Source organism: Chiloscyllium plagiosum, unplaced genomic scaffold (assembly GCF_037043375.1).
Source record: "Chiloscyllium plagiosum isolate Xiang-an unplaced genomic scaffold, Cpla_swu_hap1 HiC_scaffold_14, whole genome shotgun sequence".
NCBI lineage: Eukaryota > Metazoa > Chordata > Chondrichthyes > Orectolobiformes > Hemiscylliidae > Chiloscyllium > Chiloscyllium plagiosum.
Window position 1 is genome coordinate 45,204,556 of NW_028270152.1, and position 17,955 is coordinate 45,222,510.

Genomic DNA, 17,955 nt, shown 5'->3' on the forward strand with positions numbered 1-17,955 from the left:
AGAAATAAAAAAGAAAAAAAAGAGAGAAAAAAAACAAAACCTTCAAAGGTTTTAAAAAAAGAAAAAAAAAAGTAATGGAAGGGGTCATCAACAGTGCTATCAAGCAGCACCTGCTCAGCAACAACCTGCTCAGCGACACCCAGTTTGGGTTTCGCCCGGGTCACTCAGCTCCTGATCTCATTACAGCCTTGGTTCAAACATGGACAAAAGAGCTGAATTTCAGAGGTGAGGTAAAAGTGACAGTCCTTGACATCAAGGCCGCATTTGACTGCATATGGCATCAAGGAGCCCTGGCAAAACTGGAATCAATGGCTATCAGGAGCAAACGCTCCACTAGTTAGAATCATACCTGGCACAAAGGAAGATGGTTGTGGTTGTGGATGGTCAGTCATCTCAGTTGCAGGACATCCCTGCAGGAGTCCCTCAAAGTAGTGTCCTAGGCCCAACAATCTTCAGCTGCTTCATCAACGACCTTCCTTCTGTCATAAGGTCAGAAGTGGGGGTGTTCGTCGATGATTGTACAGTGTTCAGCACCATTCATGACTCCACAGATACTGAAGTAGTCCATGCTCAAATGCAACAAGATCTGGACAATATTCAGGCTTGGGCCGACAAGTAGCAAATAACTTTCACACCACACAAATACCAGACAATGACTATCACCAATAAGAGACAATCTAACCACCGCCCCATGATAGTCAATGGTATCGCCATCACTGAATCCCTCATTGTCAACATCCTTGGGATTACCATTGTCCAGACATTCAACTGGACTCACCACAGAAACACAGTGGCTACAAAAGTACGTCAGAGACTAGGGATACTACGGCGAGTAACTCGCCTCCTGACACCCCAAAGTCTATCCACCATCTATAATGCACAGGTCTGGAGGGTGATGCTGACTTGCTTGGATGGGTGCAGCTCCAACAACATTCAAGAAGCTTGAAACCATCCAGGACAAAGCAACCCACTTGATTGGCACCACATCTACAAACATTCAATCCCCCCACCACCGGTGCTCAGTAGCAATAGTGTGTACTATCTACAAGATGCACTGCAGAAATTCACCAAAGATCCTTAGATAACACATTCCAAACCCACAATGACTTTCACCTAGAAGGATAAAGGCAGCAGGTACTTGGGAACACCACCACCTTGCAAGTTCCCCTCCAAGCCACTCACAGCTCTGACTTAGAAATATACCACTGTTCCTTCACAGTCATTGGGTCAAAATCCTGGAATTCCCTCCCTCCCAGCATTGTGGGTCAACCCACAGCAAGTGGACTGCAGCAATTCAAGAAGGCAGCTCACCACCACCTTCTCAAGGGCAAAGAGGGATGTGCTATCAATGCTGGCCACCCAGTGACACCTAACAAATAATAACAAAAGGAAAGGAGAGATCAGGACCTAAAGGCACAGCATCAGAGTGAAGGGAGGAGCCTTTAGACTGAGGAGAGAAGGAATTTCTTCAGGTAGGTGATGAGGAATCCGTGGAACTCATTGCTGCAGAAGGCTTTGGAGGCCAAGTCATTGAGTGCATTTAAGACAGAAATAAATAGGTTCTTGATGAGTAAGGAGATCGAAGGTTACATGGAGAAGGCAGGAAAATGGGGTTGAGAAACATATCAGCGATAATCAAATGGCGGAGCAGACTTGATGGGACAAATGGCCTAATTCTGCTCTTATATCATAGTTTTATGGTCTCATGATTGCAAAGGGGGATCAAAGAAAGCCATGGTCACTTCCACCTAAATTTGGGGAGAGTGCAGAGCCAACAAATGCATGAGACCTCAATAATACTTGACTCCCACAGTCAAATGGGAACATTGATCATAAGATAAAGCAGCTCAACTAAAACAGTTGGGTAGGTGACAGCTCAATGGATAAAAGCCGTACAGTAGGCAAGGTGCCGAATATGTAAGGATGTTGTGGGTCACAGGGGGAGCCTGCAACCCTCTGCAGCAAAGACATATTGATTCAAAGATCAATTGTGTAATGAGCTTCCAACATTAACAAGGCAGCACATAGTGGGGGAAGGGTAAGGCATGTCTTTTTTTGAAAGGGGTAGAGTTGATGATTAGAATGCAAGGTCAACTGAGCGGCTACTTCAGCAATCAGCATTTCAGTGATTACTGAATTCTAACCATCTGCCTTCAAATCCATGTTAAGCAGCACTTCAATATTTGTCGTGCAGTGATACTGTCCCTAACACTAGGCTAGGAGATCTATCTTCAATTCCAACCTTCCCAAAAAGTGTATCAGAACATGTCAAAATTGATTAAAAATCTGACCCCATATCATGAAGTACTGAGGGAGGGAACACTGTGGCTATTGCCTGTGCATTCTTTCACTTATGAGCTCTTAATGAAATAGTAAGACTACATAGAACATAGAACATAGAACATAGAAGAATACAGCGCAGTACAGGCCCTTCGGCCCTCGATGTTGCGCCGATCCAAGCCCACCTAACCTACATTAGCCCACTATCCTCCATATGCCTATCCAATGCCCGCTTAAATGCCCATAATGAGGGAGAGTCCACCACTGCTACTGGCAGGGCATTCCATGAACTCACGACTCGCTGAGTAAAGAACCTACCCCTAACATCTGTCCTATACCTACCCCCCCTTAATTTAAAGCTATGCCCCCTTGTAATAGCTGACTCCATACGAGGAAAAAGATTCTCACTGTCGACCCTATCTAAACCCCGAATCATCTTATACACCTCCATCAAGTCACCCCTAAACCTTCTTTTCTCCAATGAAAACAACCCCAAGTGCCTCAGCCTTTCCTCATACGATCTTTCTACCATACCAGGCAACATCCTGGTAAACCTCCTCTGCACCCGTTCCAGTGCCTCCACATCCTTCCTATAGTATGGCGACCAAAACTGCACACAATACTCCAGATGCGGCCGCACCAGAGTCTTATACAACTGCAACATGACCTCAGTACTCCGGAACTCAATTCCTCTACCAATAAAAGCCAGTACGCCATATGCCTTCTTCACCGCACTATTTACCTGGGTGGCAACTTTCAAAGATTTGTGTACATGGACACCAAGATCCCTCTGCTCATCCACACTACCAAGTATCCGACCGTTAGCCCAGTACCCCATCTTTTTATTACTCTTACCAAAGTGAATCACCTCACACTGAGCTACATTGAACTCCATTTGCCACCTTTCTGCCCAGTTCTGCAGCTTATCTATATCCCGCTGTAACCTGCCACATCCTTCCTCACTGTCTACAACTCCTCCAACTTTCGTATCATCCGCAAACTTGCTCACCCAACTTTCTAACCCCTCCTCCAGGTCATTTATAAAAATGACAAACAGCAATGGTCCCAAAACAGATCCTTGCGGAACACCGCTAGTGACGGCACTCCAAGATGAATCTTTGCCATCAACTACTACCCTCTGTCTTCTTCCGGCCAGCCAACTCCTAATCCAAACCTCCAACTCACCCTCAATGCCATACCTCCGTATTTTTTGTAGTAGTCTACCATGGGGAACCTTATCAAACGCCTTACTAAAATCCATATACACCACATCTACTGCTTTCCCCTCGTCCACCTCCTTAGTCACCTTCTCAAAGAATTCAATAAGGTTTGTGAGGCACGACCTGCCCTTCACAAAACCATGCTGACTATCCTTGATCACATTATTCCTATCCAGATGTTCATAAATCCTATCCCTTACAATTCTCTCTAAGATTTTGCCCACAACAGAAGTGAGACTCACCGGCCTATAGTTACTAGGGTTATCCCTACTCCCCTTCTTGAACAAGGGAACCACATTTGCTAGCCTCCAATCTTCTGGCACTACTCCTGTAGACAACGAGGACATAAAAATCAAGGCCAATGGCTCTGCAATCTCCTCCCTTGCTTCCCAGAGAATCCTAGGATAAATGCCATCAGGCCCAGGGGACTTATCTATTTTCACCCTTTCCAGAATTTCCAACACCTCTTCCCTACATACCTCAAAGCCGTCCATTCTACTTAATTATGACTCAGTACTCACATTGACAACAATGTTCTATTCCTGATTGAATACTGACGAAAAGTATTCATTCAGTGTCTCCCCAATCTCTTCAGCCTCCACACGCAACTTCCCACCACTATCCTTGACTGGACCTATTCCTACCCTAGTCATTCTTTTATTCCTGACATACCTATAGAAAGCCTTAGGGTTTTCCCTAATCCTACCAACTAAGGACCTTTCATGTCCCCTCCTTGCTGCTCTTAGCTCTCTCTTCAGGTCCTTCCTGGCTACCTTATAACTCTCAATCGCCCCAATTGAACCTTCACGCCTCATCTTTACATAGGCCGCCCTCTTCCATTTAACAAGGGATTCCAATTCCTTATTAAACCACGGCTCCCTCACACGACCCTTTCCTCCCTGCCTGACGGGCACATACTTATCAAGGACACTCAATAGTTGCTCCTTGAACAAGCTCCACATATCAATTACACCCTTGCCTTGAAGCTTACTTTTCCAGGCCACACATCCTAAGTCATGCCTCACAGCATCATAATTTCCCTGCCCCCATCTATAACTCTTGCCCTGTAGTGCACACTTATCCCTCTCCATCACTAGAGTAAAGGTCACCGAATTGTGGTCACTATCCCCAAAGTGCTCACCTACCTCTAATTCTAACACCTGGCCTGGTTCATTACCCAGAACCAAATCCAGTATGGCCTCACCTCTTGTTGGCCTATCTACATATTGTGTCAGGAAACCCTCCTGCACACATTGGACAAACACTGCCCCATCTAACGAACTTGAGCTATAGCTTTCCCAATTAATATCAGGAAAGTTAAAGTCCCCCATAACAACCACCATATTACTTTCACTCTTCTCTTGAATCATCCTCGCAATCCTTTCTTCTACATTTCTAGGACTATTAGGAGGCCTGTAAAAATCTCCTAACAGGGTGAGCTCACCTTTCCTATTCCTAACCTCAGCCCAAACTACCTCAGATGGCGAGTCTTCATCCATCGTCCTTTCCACAGCTGTAATACTATCATTGACAAGCAATGCCACACCTCCCCCTCTTTTACCCCTACCTCTGACCCTACTAAAACATTTAAACCCTGGAACCTGCAACAGCCAATCCTGTCCCTGTTCTACCCATGTCTCCGTAATAGCCACAGCATCGAAGTCCCAGGTACCAACCCACGCTGCAAGTTCACCTACCTTATTTCGTATATTTCTTGCATTGAAGTATACACACTTCAAACCACTTTCCTGTTTACAGGCACCCTCCTTTGAAATTGATGCCATGTTCCTAACCTCCCTACACTCCAGGTCCTGCACCCTAAAGCTACAGTCTGGGTTCCCATGCCCCTGCAGAGTTAGTTTAAACCCCCCCCAAGAGCACTAGCAAACCTCCCACCAAGGATACTGGTGCCCCTCAGGTTCACTAAGGTGGACACTGTGCAAGTGAATATCTATAAAGTGCACATTATATACAACGATTGAACATTCAGAGACCCTGGCCTAATTGAACCCCTCAAGTATGGGGTCAGCCTCCTTTGCCTCAGCTGCCACCTAGAATTATAGGTCCCTATAGTGTGGAAGCAGACCATTTGGCCCATTGAGTCCACAATGACCCTCTAAAAACCATCCCACACAGACCCACCTTCTCACCTACCCAATTCCTGTAATCTTGCATTTCCCATGGCTAATCCACCTAGCCTGCACATCCCTGGACATTATGGGGACAATTTGGCATGGCCAATCCATTAAATCTGCACATCCGCGGACTGTGGAAGCATCCGGAGGAAACCTAGACAGATACAGAGAGATTGTGCAAACTCCACACAGAGAGTCACATGAAGGTAGAATTGAACCTGGGTCCCTGCCCTCTGAGACAGCAATGATAACCACTCAGCCACTGTGCCACCCATCAGTGGGGTGACTGGCAGAGAGGAGGTGGTGAGTCAAGGAAATTCTGGTGTCTCCAGCCATGAAAAAGTTGGGGTGCCTGTCTGTTTCTCCTCCTCCCTATCAGTGCCTGCTATACCACTCTGTCCCCTTGAGAAGTAGGAGCACCTGGAGTGAGCTGAACCCAAGGCTACAGCAATGGAGGTCTGATCTGAGCAACATTCCAATTATAATTTAAAGGTGGACATTATATTTGAATTAAATAGCCAAAGCATGACCACAATTGCTATTGGGTACAGAGGAGTTAAAGCTGTCATTCATTACCAAAGCTTTTAAATGAAATGAGAATATCAGGTGGAATTCAAGTTGCTTCATAGTGAGCAGACCAGGATATTTTGAGGACAGTGATTGTTAGAGTACTTTTCTTTTACCTAGTTAAAAATCACACAACACCAGGTTATAGTCCAACAGGTTTAATTGGAAGCACATTAGCTTTCAGAGCGACGCTCCTTCATCAGGTGACTATCATCTGATGAAGGAGCATTGCTCCGAAAGCTAGTGTGCTTCCAATTAAACCTGTTGGACTATAACCTGGTGTTGTGTGATTTTTAACTTTGTACACCCCAGTCCAACACCGGCATCTCCAAATCATTTCTTTTACCTGTGAGTGATATAGAGCATCCACCTCATCAAGTTGATCAAATAGAAACACAAACTCCAATTTGTAGATCTAATTACAGACCTAAAAAAACTTTAGATCTCAAAAATGAGTTCTGTACTTGGGGAAAACAGACAAGTTGATTTCTAAGAAAAGGGTTGATGTTTATATGTTTGTTGCTTTGGATGGATGATTCAATTCAAACAAGGTCTTTAGTTAAAAAGGGGAAAAAATGTTAATGATTTATTTGACCTGTGTTTGATTATGGTAGGCTGTTCACTGAACTGTGTTCCCTGTACTTAACTTTTCAAAGATAAATCAGATGCAAAACATACACAGCACCCTGGCAAAAACAAAGCAGTGGTGATGAGAAACTCTCAGATATAGCAAAGCCATTTCAGAGATCAGTTTAAAGTCAATCACAATGCTATGGTATTGGTGACACATCAAGTTCAGACCAGGTAAGGGCAACAGACTTTCTTCCTAAAGATATTAATGAACTGTCGTTCAATGGTTATTTTTATTGATATTAGTTTGTTATTTACTGCAAATTTTTAGTTAACTAATTGAACATTTTAAATTCTTTTTCTGTTGTATCAGAACATGAAGTTATATATCTGAATCATAGTCCAGGTGGCATAGCCACTATTGCAGATAGATATCAATTAGGTAGTGAAGTTAACAAGCACAGTAGTAAAATTTCAAATTTAATTTACAACATTGAAACCAATTATGTTTGCAATAAATTGCATTGGAAGGCTTGGACTAAATCAATATTCAGGCCACATTTACAGCAAGCCAGCTCCCAGCATGATCTGGCTGTTCATACTGAGCTAGAAATTTGTGAGGGTGAGAAAATCAATTGTTCTGATGCTTCCTAATGCTTACCTAAACTCATAAAGTGGATGCCTAAGATTGGGTGAGATATTAAAATGCCTGTGATGATTTGATCACGTTAGTATGGCTACTGTCTTAGTGAAACATGCACTCTACAATTACGGCACCTTTAGTTTTGGACAACTAACAATGTTCTCAAATAGCTGAACTCAGAAGTCCTGGAAGTGTTATATAAGGTATTTGCTCTAAATGAATGAATGTAGAAAATACATCAGTTCCACCCAACCTAATAAAATCTCAGTCTTTGGATGGAGTAGCATGAGTCATGTGCAAGGTCCCAAGGAAGGCTTAAATAACAATCCTGCTTGTTGATATATGTTAGAAACGAAAATCGCTTCTCAATAATCGCTCTAGACAAATTCAGGAAAACAAAGTTTTATTAACAAGTCAAGTCTGCAGAGTTGGGCACCCTTGAAGAAAAGGCACGCCGAGGCTTACAAAGTCTCCCATTATATACAGTACAAGTCCCTCCTCTCCTTGGCTCTAACAAGCCATGAGGTTCACATTCTTAAAACATCATTATTCTTATCACAAAGTCTGCAACAAATGGCTCCAGAGTCTCTAAAGTTGTTGTTTTTCTCACCCTGTAGTCTTATCAGTCAAAGACTTCAATCTGTAACAGATGTCTCTCGAGTCGTTTCCCTATCCTGGAGTCTTATCAGTCAAGGACTCATCCTTCCCTGCCTGTGTTAATGGTTTCATCAATCAAGGGCCTGTTTGTTTTTACTCTGCTCACAAATTGTCAGCATTCTGCACAATTTAAACTATTCTACTTTTGAGTATATAAAATGTTCTAGAAAAGAAACAAAGGTTTTGTCTTTTATTATAGATCAGTCTGTGGTCCAGGCACATCTTAAAGTTTAAACCGAAATTACCTCTCACAATATATATTGATATTTGCACTGGTGCCATGCTAGTTAAAGTTAATGGTGTCTATTGTTATTGTGTGAAATATACCTCTTCTTGTTAAAACTCTATAGTGGTCTATCCATTACAACTAATAATTGGATAGGCCTTTAGAGCCGGCACCGAAAGGAAATTTTTCTGCAGTAAACTACTCCAACCACAAATCACTACTTGTAATGAGAAGATACAGGGTGTATGTCAACATTTGCAGGTATACCTGGGATTATTCACTGGAGGCAATGCGTACAGAGTTAGATTTGGAATCACGATCACAGGGTGCAACTTTTGTGAACTTATTAAATTGTAACAATTACTTATCCCACACTGTAAAAATCTCTCCTTTCCAATTACTGCCCTTCCTCGCCCCACAAAAAGTAAGTCCTCATCATTGCAGAGTGAAAAACAACCTGTAGGTATGTCCACAGACACTATTTCTGCCATTGTTTTTCTGATCAGCCATAATAAAGTACAATCATATGCAGTGGTTAGTGAGTATACCACAATGCAGTTTGCTTTCCTTTTCCCAGATATTCTACGACAGAAATCACTCTAGCAGATGCTAGAAAGCTCAAAATTGGAAGTTGTGAATTTAATTGTGAGGCTGTGGCTACTAAATCATCCAGCAGAGCTGATAACCTATATTATCTGTATAAATAAATAAACGGACTTGTCTCTATCCATTGGAAAAATATCATCATACATTACCTGGATCAACAGCTTGTCCATTGAAGACAGTATCATACTTAGTTACCTCCTGTGGGGAAAGGGCAATTATGTGTAAGTCAAATTGATGGTGTTTAGTCATATTCAAATGTTGGTAATATTTATTTGCTTGTATACACTTTAATTATGTAGTCCCATTCAATCTTTGCAATAAAGATATAAATCAGAGTTCCACGTATGCTGTTTAAATATATGCAGAGTTGCGATCATCAGTTTCCAGCTGCTGGAGAAATTTCTAATGTTAGAACAGAGTTGACAAGATAACAATCTCTTTTCTACATTAAGAACATAAAGGCAGTGGTTTAAAAAGTCGTTTCCGCATTTTAGCTTTGTGAGGCCAACTCTGCCAGGTAGTCTTCTTGTCAACACCCATTGCTAATTGCTGAGAAATTATTTGGTATTGTGCGAATGTGAAAGACTTAACTGCCACAGCAGTGCCAACCATGCAGGTTAATGGGAATAAACTCCACTTCAACCCTACCCTGGTAGTTGCTGGGAATATTTTGATCACTGCAAAAGATCACCTTTTAGCATATACATAACGTCCTCCAGCAAAATTTATGAACTTCAAATTTTGCCTTTTTGCTTGCTTAACACTAACAGAAAATATGATCAGTTATGTAATAATATTATCTTAATGGGTGGTACAGTGAATCAGTGGTTAGCACAGCTGCCTCGTGGCAACAGCGACGTCGGTTTGACTCCAGCCCATGTGACCATGTGTGGAGTTTGCACATCTATGAGGGTTTCCATCAGGTGCTCCACTTTTGTCTCATTGTCCAAAGATGTGCAGGTTAGGTGGATTGGCCATGCTAAATTACAAGGGATGTGTAGGCAAGATGGATTAGCCATGGTAAATGTGGGGTTATGGGCTGGGTCTGGGTGGGATCTCTCAGAGGGTCGATATGGACTAGTGGGCAAAATGGCCTCTTTCTGCACCGTAGGGCTTCTATGACTTCTAATATTAGACTCAAAACAAAGTTCCCTCTAATCCTACCTAACAGTGAGCTTTAGTAACTAACCTCAGATCTTATTCTACCAGACCAGTGTAGAGTCATTGTCATAGAAATTTTACAGCATGAAGAAAGGCCCTTCTAACATTTTGTCTGCACTCATCATCAGGTGTCTATCATTGTAATCCCATTTTCTAAAAATTGCCACATGACCTTGTACATCATGATATTTCAAGTGCTCATCTAAATAATTCTGACATGTCTTAACGTTTCCCACCTCACCCACCCTTATGGCAGTAAGGTAAGCACTAAATTCTGGATGAAAAAAATGTCTTTGCAAATCCACAATAAACTTCCTGCTCCTTATTTTAAAATTTTAACTATTTCAAAATTCCTGTCCCATCCTTGGGGTCTTTCTGAATAACATTGCTGATCAAGGATTGTTCAGGAGTGTTGAAGAGGAGATTTGTTGGACTCAAATGCAGTTGCTTGAGGTAAAAGGAAAGGCAGAATATCTCCATGCTCCCATTTCCAGCTTTTCATTTCATGATCTTCTTTTTGTGAATTAATATGTTGCAGAACATTTCACTGCATTACTTTCCACCTATAAGGGCTGACTTTATAAAACCACATTCCTAGTGGGAATGCAGGGACTACTCTGAGCACATCAAGATTAATTCTACTCAATAGAGAGAAATTTATGACAAGCTTTGCTGTGATTACTGTGTATTAGTTCCTCACAAATCAGTGACCCTGCCAGCAACATAATTTAGTAAAATCACCCCTTCCATAAAATATTTTGCTGAGCTGGAAATTTAATACTTACCGTTACAACTTCTAGCTTTTCTTCATTAGGTTCTATGTTTAAAAAGAGAACAAGTTTACAAAAAAATCGCTATTAATTAGATTCATTTTTATTGTGAATTCAGGGTTTATTTTAATCAGACACAATACTCACCTGGAATGTCAATCTTGACTCTACAAATGCAATAAGACAGAGAAAGTTAATTAAAAGGGAATCATCACAAAACTATCAAGCTATTTTAGTTTAGTTATATATATTTTCTTCAAGTAAACCACAAAAAATGCAAGTCAAAAATTGATTACTGATGGAGATTTTTAAAAATGGGTGAGATTTCATTAGCACCTTTTCTTGGGAGCTACTGTTGTGTTATGCCTCATGGTTAATACTTCAGTCTGCCTTTCAGACACCTGCTCATTATATCATCTCCCTATTACAGCATGTGACCTGAGGATATAAAGTTTCACACTTCATTTTGCCTCAGATCACTTGAAGCATTACACTGACTTGGAAATGTGCTCCTCTTTTATAAATTAATAGTTTGGTATTAGACCAGATACTTCCATGACCAAAAAATGCAATGGTTCTCCATAATATTTAGTTTTAACGAGTACCTGTTGGATTCTTTAAAACTAAAACATGCATGTCCAGTTTATTAAGTTAGGGGAGATTGCAAACATGACTATATCAGGTAAAGCACCTTGTTGGAAGCAAACTCACACCAGCCAAATAAAACATTACCCAGGAGTTCCCACACATTTGTACGCCAAATTGTATGCAATGCCACATTGATGCAGGCACTGGTGCAAAAGTAGTGAATGCTAAAAGTGATGCCATTTTGGAGGTCAATTCTCCAATCAAGATTTGCTCATAACACTGCAGAATGAACGCAAGTTCAGGAACATGATGGATCCAACAATAGTGCTTATTATAAGCAATAACTTACAGATTAGTACTGGTTAGCCTCTTCCAGTTGTTGTAACAATTTTACAAGTATTTACAAGTGTTATATGTGTTTTGTGCCTTCTATTCATTTCTATTCAGTATTCATTTTCATCAGAGCCACAGTGAGGCTACTGACTTTTTGCTTCTTCCCTGGCTTTCTCCAAGCCTCCCTTATTAATTTCTCAATGTTATCCACCATCTGATTAATTCTTCTCCCTCCCCTGTTTTAACTATTGACTTCTCCATTAATTGATATCAGGGAAGCTGTAGTTTGGGATTTGTGCAGGCCATTCAGGAATGACAAAAACGTAAGGAAAAGTGGAGGGATGGCTCTGTCCTTTAATGATGGCATTTGCATAATAGAGAGGGATGACCTGAGTTCAGGAAACCATGATATTGAAAGAATTTGGATGAAATGAGAAATGATAAAGGCAAGACGTTACTTGTGGGAGTGCTGTTCAGGCTCCCTAACAGTCCATACACAATAGGGTAGAGCAGAAAGGGAGAAATAATGAGAGCTTGTTAGATAATCATTCGGGGATTTTAATCTATGTACCCACTGGAAAAGTCAAATAGGCAAAGATAGCTTAGATGAAGAATTCACAGAATATTTTCAGGATACTTACTGAGAACAGCATGTTCTGGAGCTGACCAGAGAGCAGACAATTCTAAACCTGATATTATGCAGTGAGATCGGATCAAATAACAATCTCACAGTCAAAGTGGCCTTTGGTAGCAGCGATCATAATATGACTAATTTTTTAGTTTGAGGAAGAAAGGAGTGGGTCTCTTGATTACCTTTTAAAATTTAAATAACAGCAACTATGAGGGCATAAAAGCAGTCTGGCTAACGTGAATTGGTAGCTTATGTTAAAGGATAGATTAATAGAGAGGCATGCTAGATATTTAATAGGATATTTCAGAACACACAACATAAATAAATTCCAATAAGTAAAACAAATTCCAAAGAGCAGACCTACCATCTGTAGTTAACTTAAATTTTAAAGATAACATTAAAATTTTAAAACATCATATAATTGTGTAAAAGTAGAGTGATAGAATGAGAAGTTGATAGATCAAGTCCATCTTGTGCTATTTAAAGTTAAGGATTTTGGGGCAAAGTGATAATTTTTCTACATCTGGACCAGAAGACTCAAGTTCACGTCAACATGTTGGTCTTCCGGAACAAGAGGTTGGCCTCGATCAAGTGGTGCAGATTGGCATATTTCAGGACTACGCACGGAGGGATACACTAATGCTTGGGGCAGCTGCCACCAAGGTGCAATGGGGAAAGACCACTCTCTGAGGTCTTCCTGCTGAAGGTAAATGGGCTTCCATTCAGTTATCAGTCCTTCCTAATGTCTCAATGTATGTAAATCTTGATAAGAGAAGTCTTTGGTTTTTGATAGAGTCAAAAACCAATGTTTTGTTTGCTTCTTTGATATGAAACTGTACAAAACAGAACTGCATTTGTACCTATGCATCTACAAAGATATTTTTCATAAATAAAGTATATTTTTGAAATAAAAAAAGACACAAGTTCAAGTCCCACCTGCTCCAGAGATGTGTCATAACATCTCTAAATGGGGTTGGTTACAAACAACTATCATTGTGTAACGACAAGCTGCAAGTCATGAGATTGCGCAGAATTTAAAATCTGCAAGTAATGACGAAAAAAATGAATAAGGAGAGAAAAAATGGAGAATGAGATAAAGGTAGCCAGAATATGGTGAGAATTTCTGTAAGTATTGTGAGTGCTAACAAAGTGAGCGGTGAACTGTAAGCAAAAGGAACAGAAGCGAGGGGTGAGTTATTTGGCCACTAGAGCCTGCTCCACCTTTCAATAGGATTATGGCTGATTTGGCGCTCCACTTTCCTGCAATTTTCCTGTAACTCTTGATTCCCCTCCTGATCAAGAATCTACATATCTCAGCGTTAAATATACCCAAGGACTCTTCCCCCGCAGCTCTCTGTGGCAAGGAGATCCAAAGACTCACCCAATCCTCTGAGAGAAGGAATTCCCCTTCATTTCAGTCTTAAATCGGTGCTCCTTTATCCTGAGACTATGCCCCTTGGTCCTAGACTGTCCCATAAGGGGAAATATCCTCTCAGCATTTACCCCGTCAGATTTTGATATGTTTCAATGAGATCAATGAGATATGAAATGTTGTACAGAAAGATGGAGATTCCAAAAGGTCCACCAATTCTATGCCAGCCCTTTGCAGAAATGCCAAACAGAAACTCAAGAAACAGCACAATCCCTTACTACAATAGGCTTTCTGGCTGGCTTTACAACACATTGTGCATACAACAGTGTTCTTCTAGAGGGATGTTTCATCAAATTGCTCATCTGAGTTCTTTACAGCAGAATTCGAGGATAAAATATCACCCTCCATGAACCAGCATGTCTGCTAACCTTGTCCACAGTTGAAAACGATATGTGCCCTATTCTCTAAGATAAGCCCAGCGTTAGTAAATCAGTCGGTGTCTGAGATTGTGAAATTCAGTAGCATTAGTAGCAAAGAGGATTGATGAGGGCAGAGCAGTGGACATGATCTATATGGACTTCAGTAAGGTTCAGCATTCAACAAGGTTCTTTATGGTAGACTGGTTAGCAAGGTTAGATCACATGCAATAGAGGGAGAACTAGCCATTTGAATACAGAACTGGCTCGGAGGTAGAAGACAGCGGGTGGTTGTGGAGGGTTGCTTTTCAGACTGGAGGCCTGTGGCCAGCGATGTGCCACAAGGATCAGTGCTGGGTTCCCCTGCTTTTTGTCATTCATATAAATGATTTGGATATGACCAAAGGAGGTGTGGTCAGTAAGTTTGCAGATGACACCCAAAATTGGAGGTGTAGGAGACAGCAAAGAGGGTTACCTCAGAGTGCAATAGGATTGCGATCAGATGGGCTCATGGGCCGAAGAGTGGCAGGTGGCGTTTAATTTAAATAAATGTGAGGTGCTATATTTTGGGAAAGCAGATTAGAGTAGGACTTATACACTTAATGGTAAGGTCCTCGGGATGTTGTCAAACAAAGAGACCTTGGAGTGCAGGTTCATAGTTCCTTGAAAGTGGAATCACAGGTAGATAGATAGTGAAGAAGGCATTTGATATGCTTGCCTTTATTGGTCAGAGTATTGAGTATAGGAGTTGGGAGGTCATGTTGCAGCTATACAGGACATTGGTTAGGCCACTTTTGGAATATTGCATTCAATGCTGGTCTCCCTGCTATAGGAAGGACATTGTGAAACCTGAGAGGTTTCAGAAAAGATTTACAAGGATGTTGCCAAGGTTGGAGGGTTTGAACTATAGGGAGAGGCTGATGAATAGGCTGGGGCTATTTTCCCTGTAGCGTCGGAGACTGAGGAGTGACCTTATAGAGGCTTATAAAATCATGAAGGGCATGGATAGGATAAATAGACAAAGTCTTTTTCCTGGCATGGAAAACTAGAGGGCAGAGGTTTAAAGTGAGAGGGGAAAGATTTAAAAGGGACCTAAGGGGCAACTTTTCCATGCATAGTGTGGTGCGTGTATGGAATGAGCTACCAGTGGTGGGGCTGGTATAATTACAACATTTAAAAGGTATCTGGATGGGTATATGAATAGGAAGGGTTTCGAGGAATATGGGCCAAATGTTGTGAATTGGGACGAGAATAATTTATGACATCTAGTCGGCATAGACGAGTTGGACCGAAGGGTCTGTTTCCTTGCTGTATATCTCTATCACTCTATGCTGTGTCTTGGTTATCATTCTCCTCTTGGCATTCCTGCCCTCTGTGGCTAGAATGCTCATTTTAGGTGGTAAAAGCACAAGGGTAAGGGAGGAGGAGGAAAAAGAAGCCTACAACCTATGTGGCTAACAAATTGGAAGATTATGGGATTGGGAAGAAATGATATCTGAAAGGATTATGTACAGGAGCATTGTCATACTCAATTTTTTACATCCATTCCAATGACCACAGTGTTAGCAATTAATAGGATCAAGACAAGCAAAGTTACCTAACCCCATCCAATTAGCTCTAACTGTTGAGGGTTCTACATCACCTTGTGTTATAAAAGAGAAGTCTGTGTGTTGGTGACTGTCACATACCTTGTGCACAGTTGAATTGCTGGCAGTGTGTGCAGGCTAATGTCAAGTATATGGATGTCAGACAAGAGGCCTAATTAATACTGCAACAGAATAGAATATCCTTTATTGTCACGTGTACTCAAGTACAGAAGTACAAGAGTACGGTGAAAAATTTACAATGGTGCCATCTTAAGTACCGAGGTACAAATCTTAGATACCAAAAGAGGAATGAAAAAGAAAAAGTGATTGAATTAATTTACAGTGATTCTTGGTATAAGTTAAAAATATTACTTAGTTAAATGGATAGACATTACAGTCACGTAACCAAATTACAAATAAACATTACATGGTAGTAGTTCAGCGCAGGGGCTTCGACACGTGGTCCGCCCAGACCAGACCCCAGTCCAACAATCGCCCCTGCTCCACTCCTAGTCGCCAGTCAGCTCTGTACCAGCTCTGAGCTGCTCCAAGGCAAATCTTCTCCGGGACTGTTTCCCCGTGTCAGCCTCCGCTCAGGGACTGTTTCCTCGCGTCAGCCTCCACTCAGGGACTGTTTCTCTGTGTCAGCCTCCGCTCTGGGACTGTTTCCTCGTGTCAGCCTCCGCTCAGGGACTGTTTCCCTGTGTCAGCCTCCGCTCGGGGACTGTTTCCTCGTGTCAGCCTCCGCTCAGGGACTGTTTCCCTGTGTCAGCCTCCATTCTGGGACTGTTTCCCTGTGTCAGCCTCCGCTCTGGGACTGTTTCCTCGTGTCAGCCTCCGCTCTGGGACTGTTTCCTCGTGTCAGCCTCCATTCTGGGACTGTTTCCCTGTGCCAGCCTCCGCTCTGGGACTGTTTTCTCGTGTCAGCCTCCGCTCTGGGACTGTTTCCCCGTGTCAGCCTCCGCTCTGGGACTGTTTCCTCGTGTCAGCCTCCACTCTGGGACTGTTTCCCTGTGTCAGCCTCCGCTCTGGGACTGTTTCCTCATGTCAGCCTCCGCTCCGGGAAGGTTTCCCTGTGTCAGCCTCCGCTCTGGGACTGTTTCCCTGTGTCAGCCTCCGCTCTGGGACTGTTTCCCTGTGTCAGCCTCCACTCAGGGACTGTTTCCCTGTGTCAGCCTCCGCTCTGGGACTGTTTCCTCGTGTCAGCCTCCGCTCTGGGACTGTTTCCTCGTGTCAGCCTCCGCTCAGGGACTGTTTCCTCGTGTCAGCCTCCGCTCTGGGACTATTTCCCCATGTCAGCCTCCGTTCTGGGACTGTTTCCTCGTGTCAGCCTCCGCTCTGGGACTATTTCCCCGTGTCAGCCTCCGCTCTGGGACTGTTTCCACGTGTCAGCCGCAGCTCCGGGACTGTTTCCCTGTGTCCGCCTCCGCTCTGGGACTGTTTCCCTGTGTCAGACTCCGCTCTGGGACTGTTTCCCTGTGTCAGACTCCGCTCTGGGACTGTTTCCTCGTGTCAGCCTCCGCTCTGGGACTGTTTCCCTGTGTCAGCCTCCGCTCAGGGACTGTTTCCCTGTGTCAGCCTCCACTCAGGGACTGTTTCCTCGTGTCAGCCTCCGCTCTGGGACTGTTTCCCTGTGTCAGCCTCCGCTCTGGGACTGTTTCCCCGTGTCAACCTCCACTCTGGGACTGTTTCCCTGTGTCAGCCTCCGCTCAGGGACTGTTTCCTCGTGTCAGCCTCCGCTCTGGGACTGTTTCCCCGTGTCAGCCTCTGCTCAGGGACTGTTTCTCTGTGTCAGACTCCGCTCTGGGACTGTTTCCCTGTGTCAGCCTCCACTTGGGACTGTTTCCCTGTGTCAGCCTCCACTCTGGGATAGTTTCCCTGTGTCAGCCTCCGCTCTGGGACTGTTTCCCTGTGTCAGCCTCCGCTCTGGGACTGTTTCTCTGTGTCAGACTCCGCTCTGGGACTGTTTCCCTGTGTCAGCCTCCACTTGGGACTGTTTCCCTGTGTCAGCCTCCACTCTGGGATAGTTTCCCTGTGTCTGCCTCCACTCCGGCACTGTTTCCCCGTGTCAGCCTCTGCTCCGGGACAGTTTCCCAGTGTCAGCCTCTGCTCCGAGACAGTTTCCCCATGTCAGCCTCTGCTCCGGGACAGTTTCCCAGTGTCAGCCTCTGTTCCGGGACAGTTTCCCAGTGTC

The 17,955-nt window shown here is 43.1% G+C and overlaps 2 protein-coding genes across 5 annotated transcripts in view; one reads left to right on the forward strand and one right to left on the reverse strand.

Annotated features, from left to right (window-relative positions):
• The window catches only part of LOC122559258 (cadherin-related family member 3-like), a 91,428-nt gene that overhangs the window by 3,650 nt on the left and 69,823 nt on the right, over window positions 1-17,955 (reverse strand). For both annotated transcript variants that reach the window (XM_087994406.1, XM_087994405.1), the window contains 3 exons: window positions 10,983-11,002; window positions 10,851-10,882; window positions 9,054-9,102 (listed from right to left, as the gene is read on the reverse strand). In XM_087994406.1, coding sequence (XP_087850532.1) covers window positions 9,054-9,102; window positions 10,851-10,882; window positions 10,983-11,002 — 101 coding nt within the window. The remainder of the gene's footprint in view (window positions 1-9,053; window positions 9,103-10,850; window positions 10,883-10,982; window positions 11,003-17,955) is intronic.
• The window catches only part of LOC122559053 (putative uncharacterized protein C3orf49), a 115,927-nt gene continuing 104,874 nt past the window's right edge, over window positions 6,903-17,955 (forward strand). For 2 of the 3 annotated variants that reach the window (XM_043708260.2, XM_043708261.2), the window contains exon 1: window positions 6,903-7,006. The gene's annotated coding sequence lies outside the window, so the exon portion shown is untranslated. Of the gene's footprint in view, window positions 7,007-12,919; window positions 13,094-17,955 lie in introns of all 3 variants that reach the window. The other variant, XM_087994407.1, reaches the window with a different exon arrangement.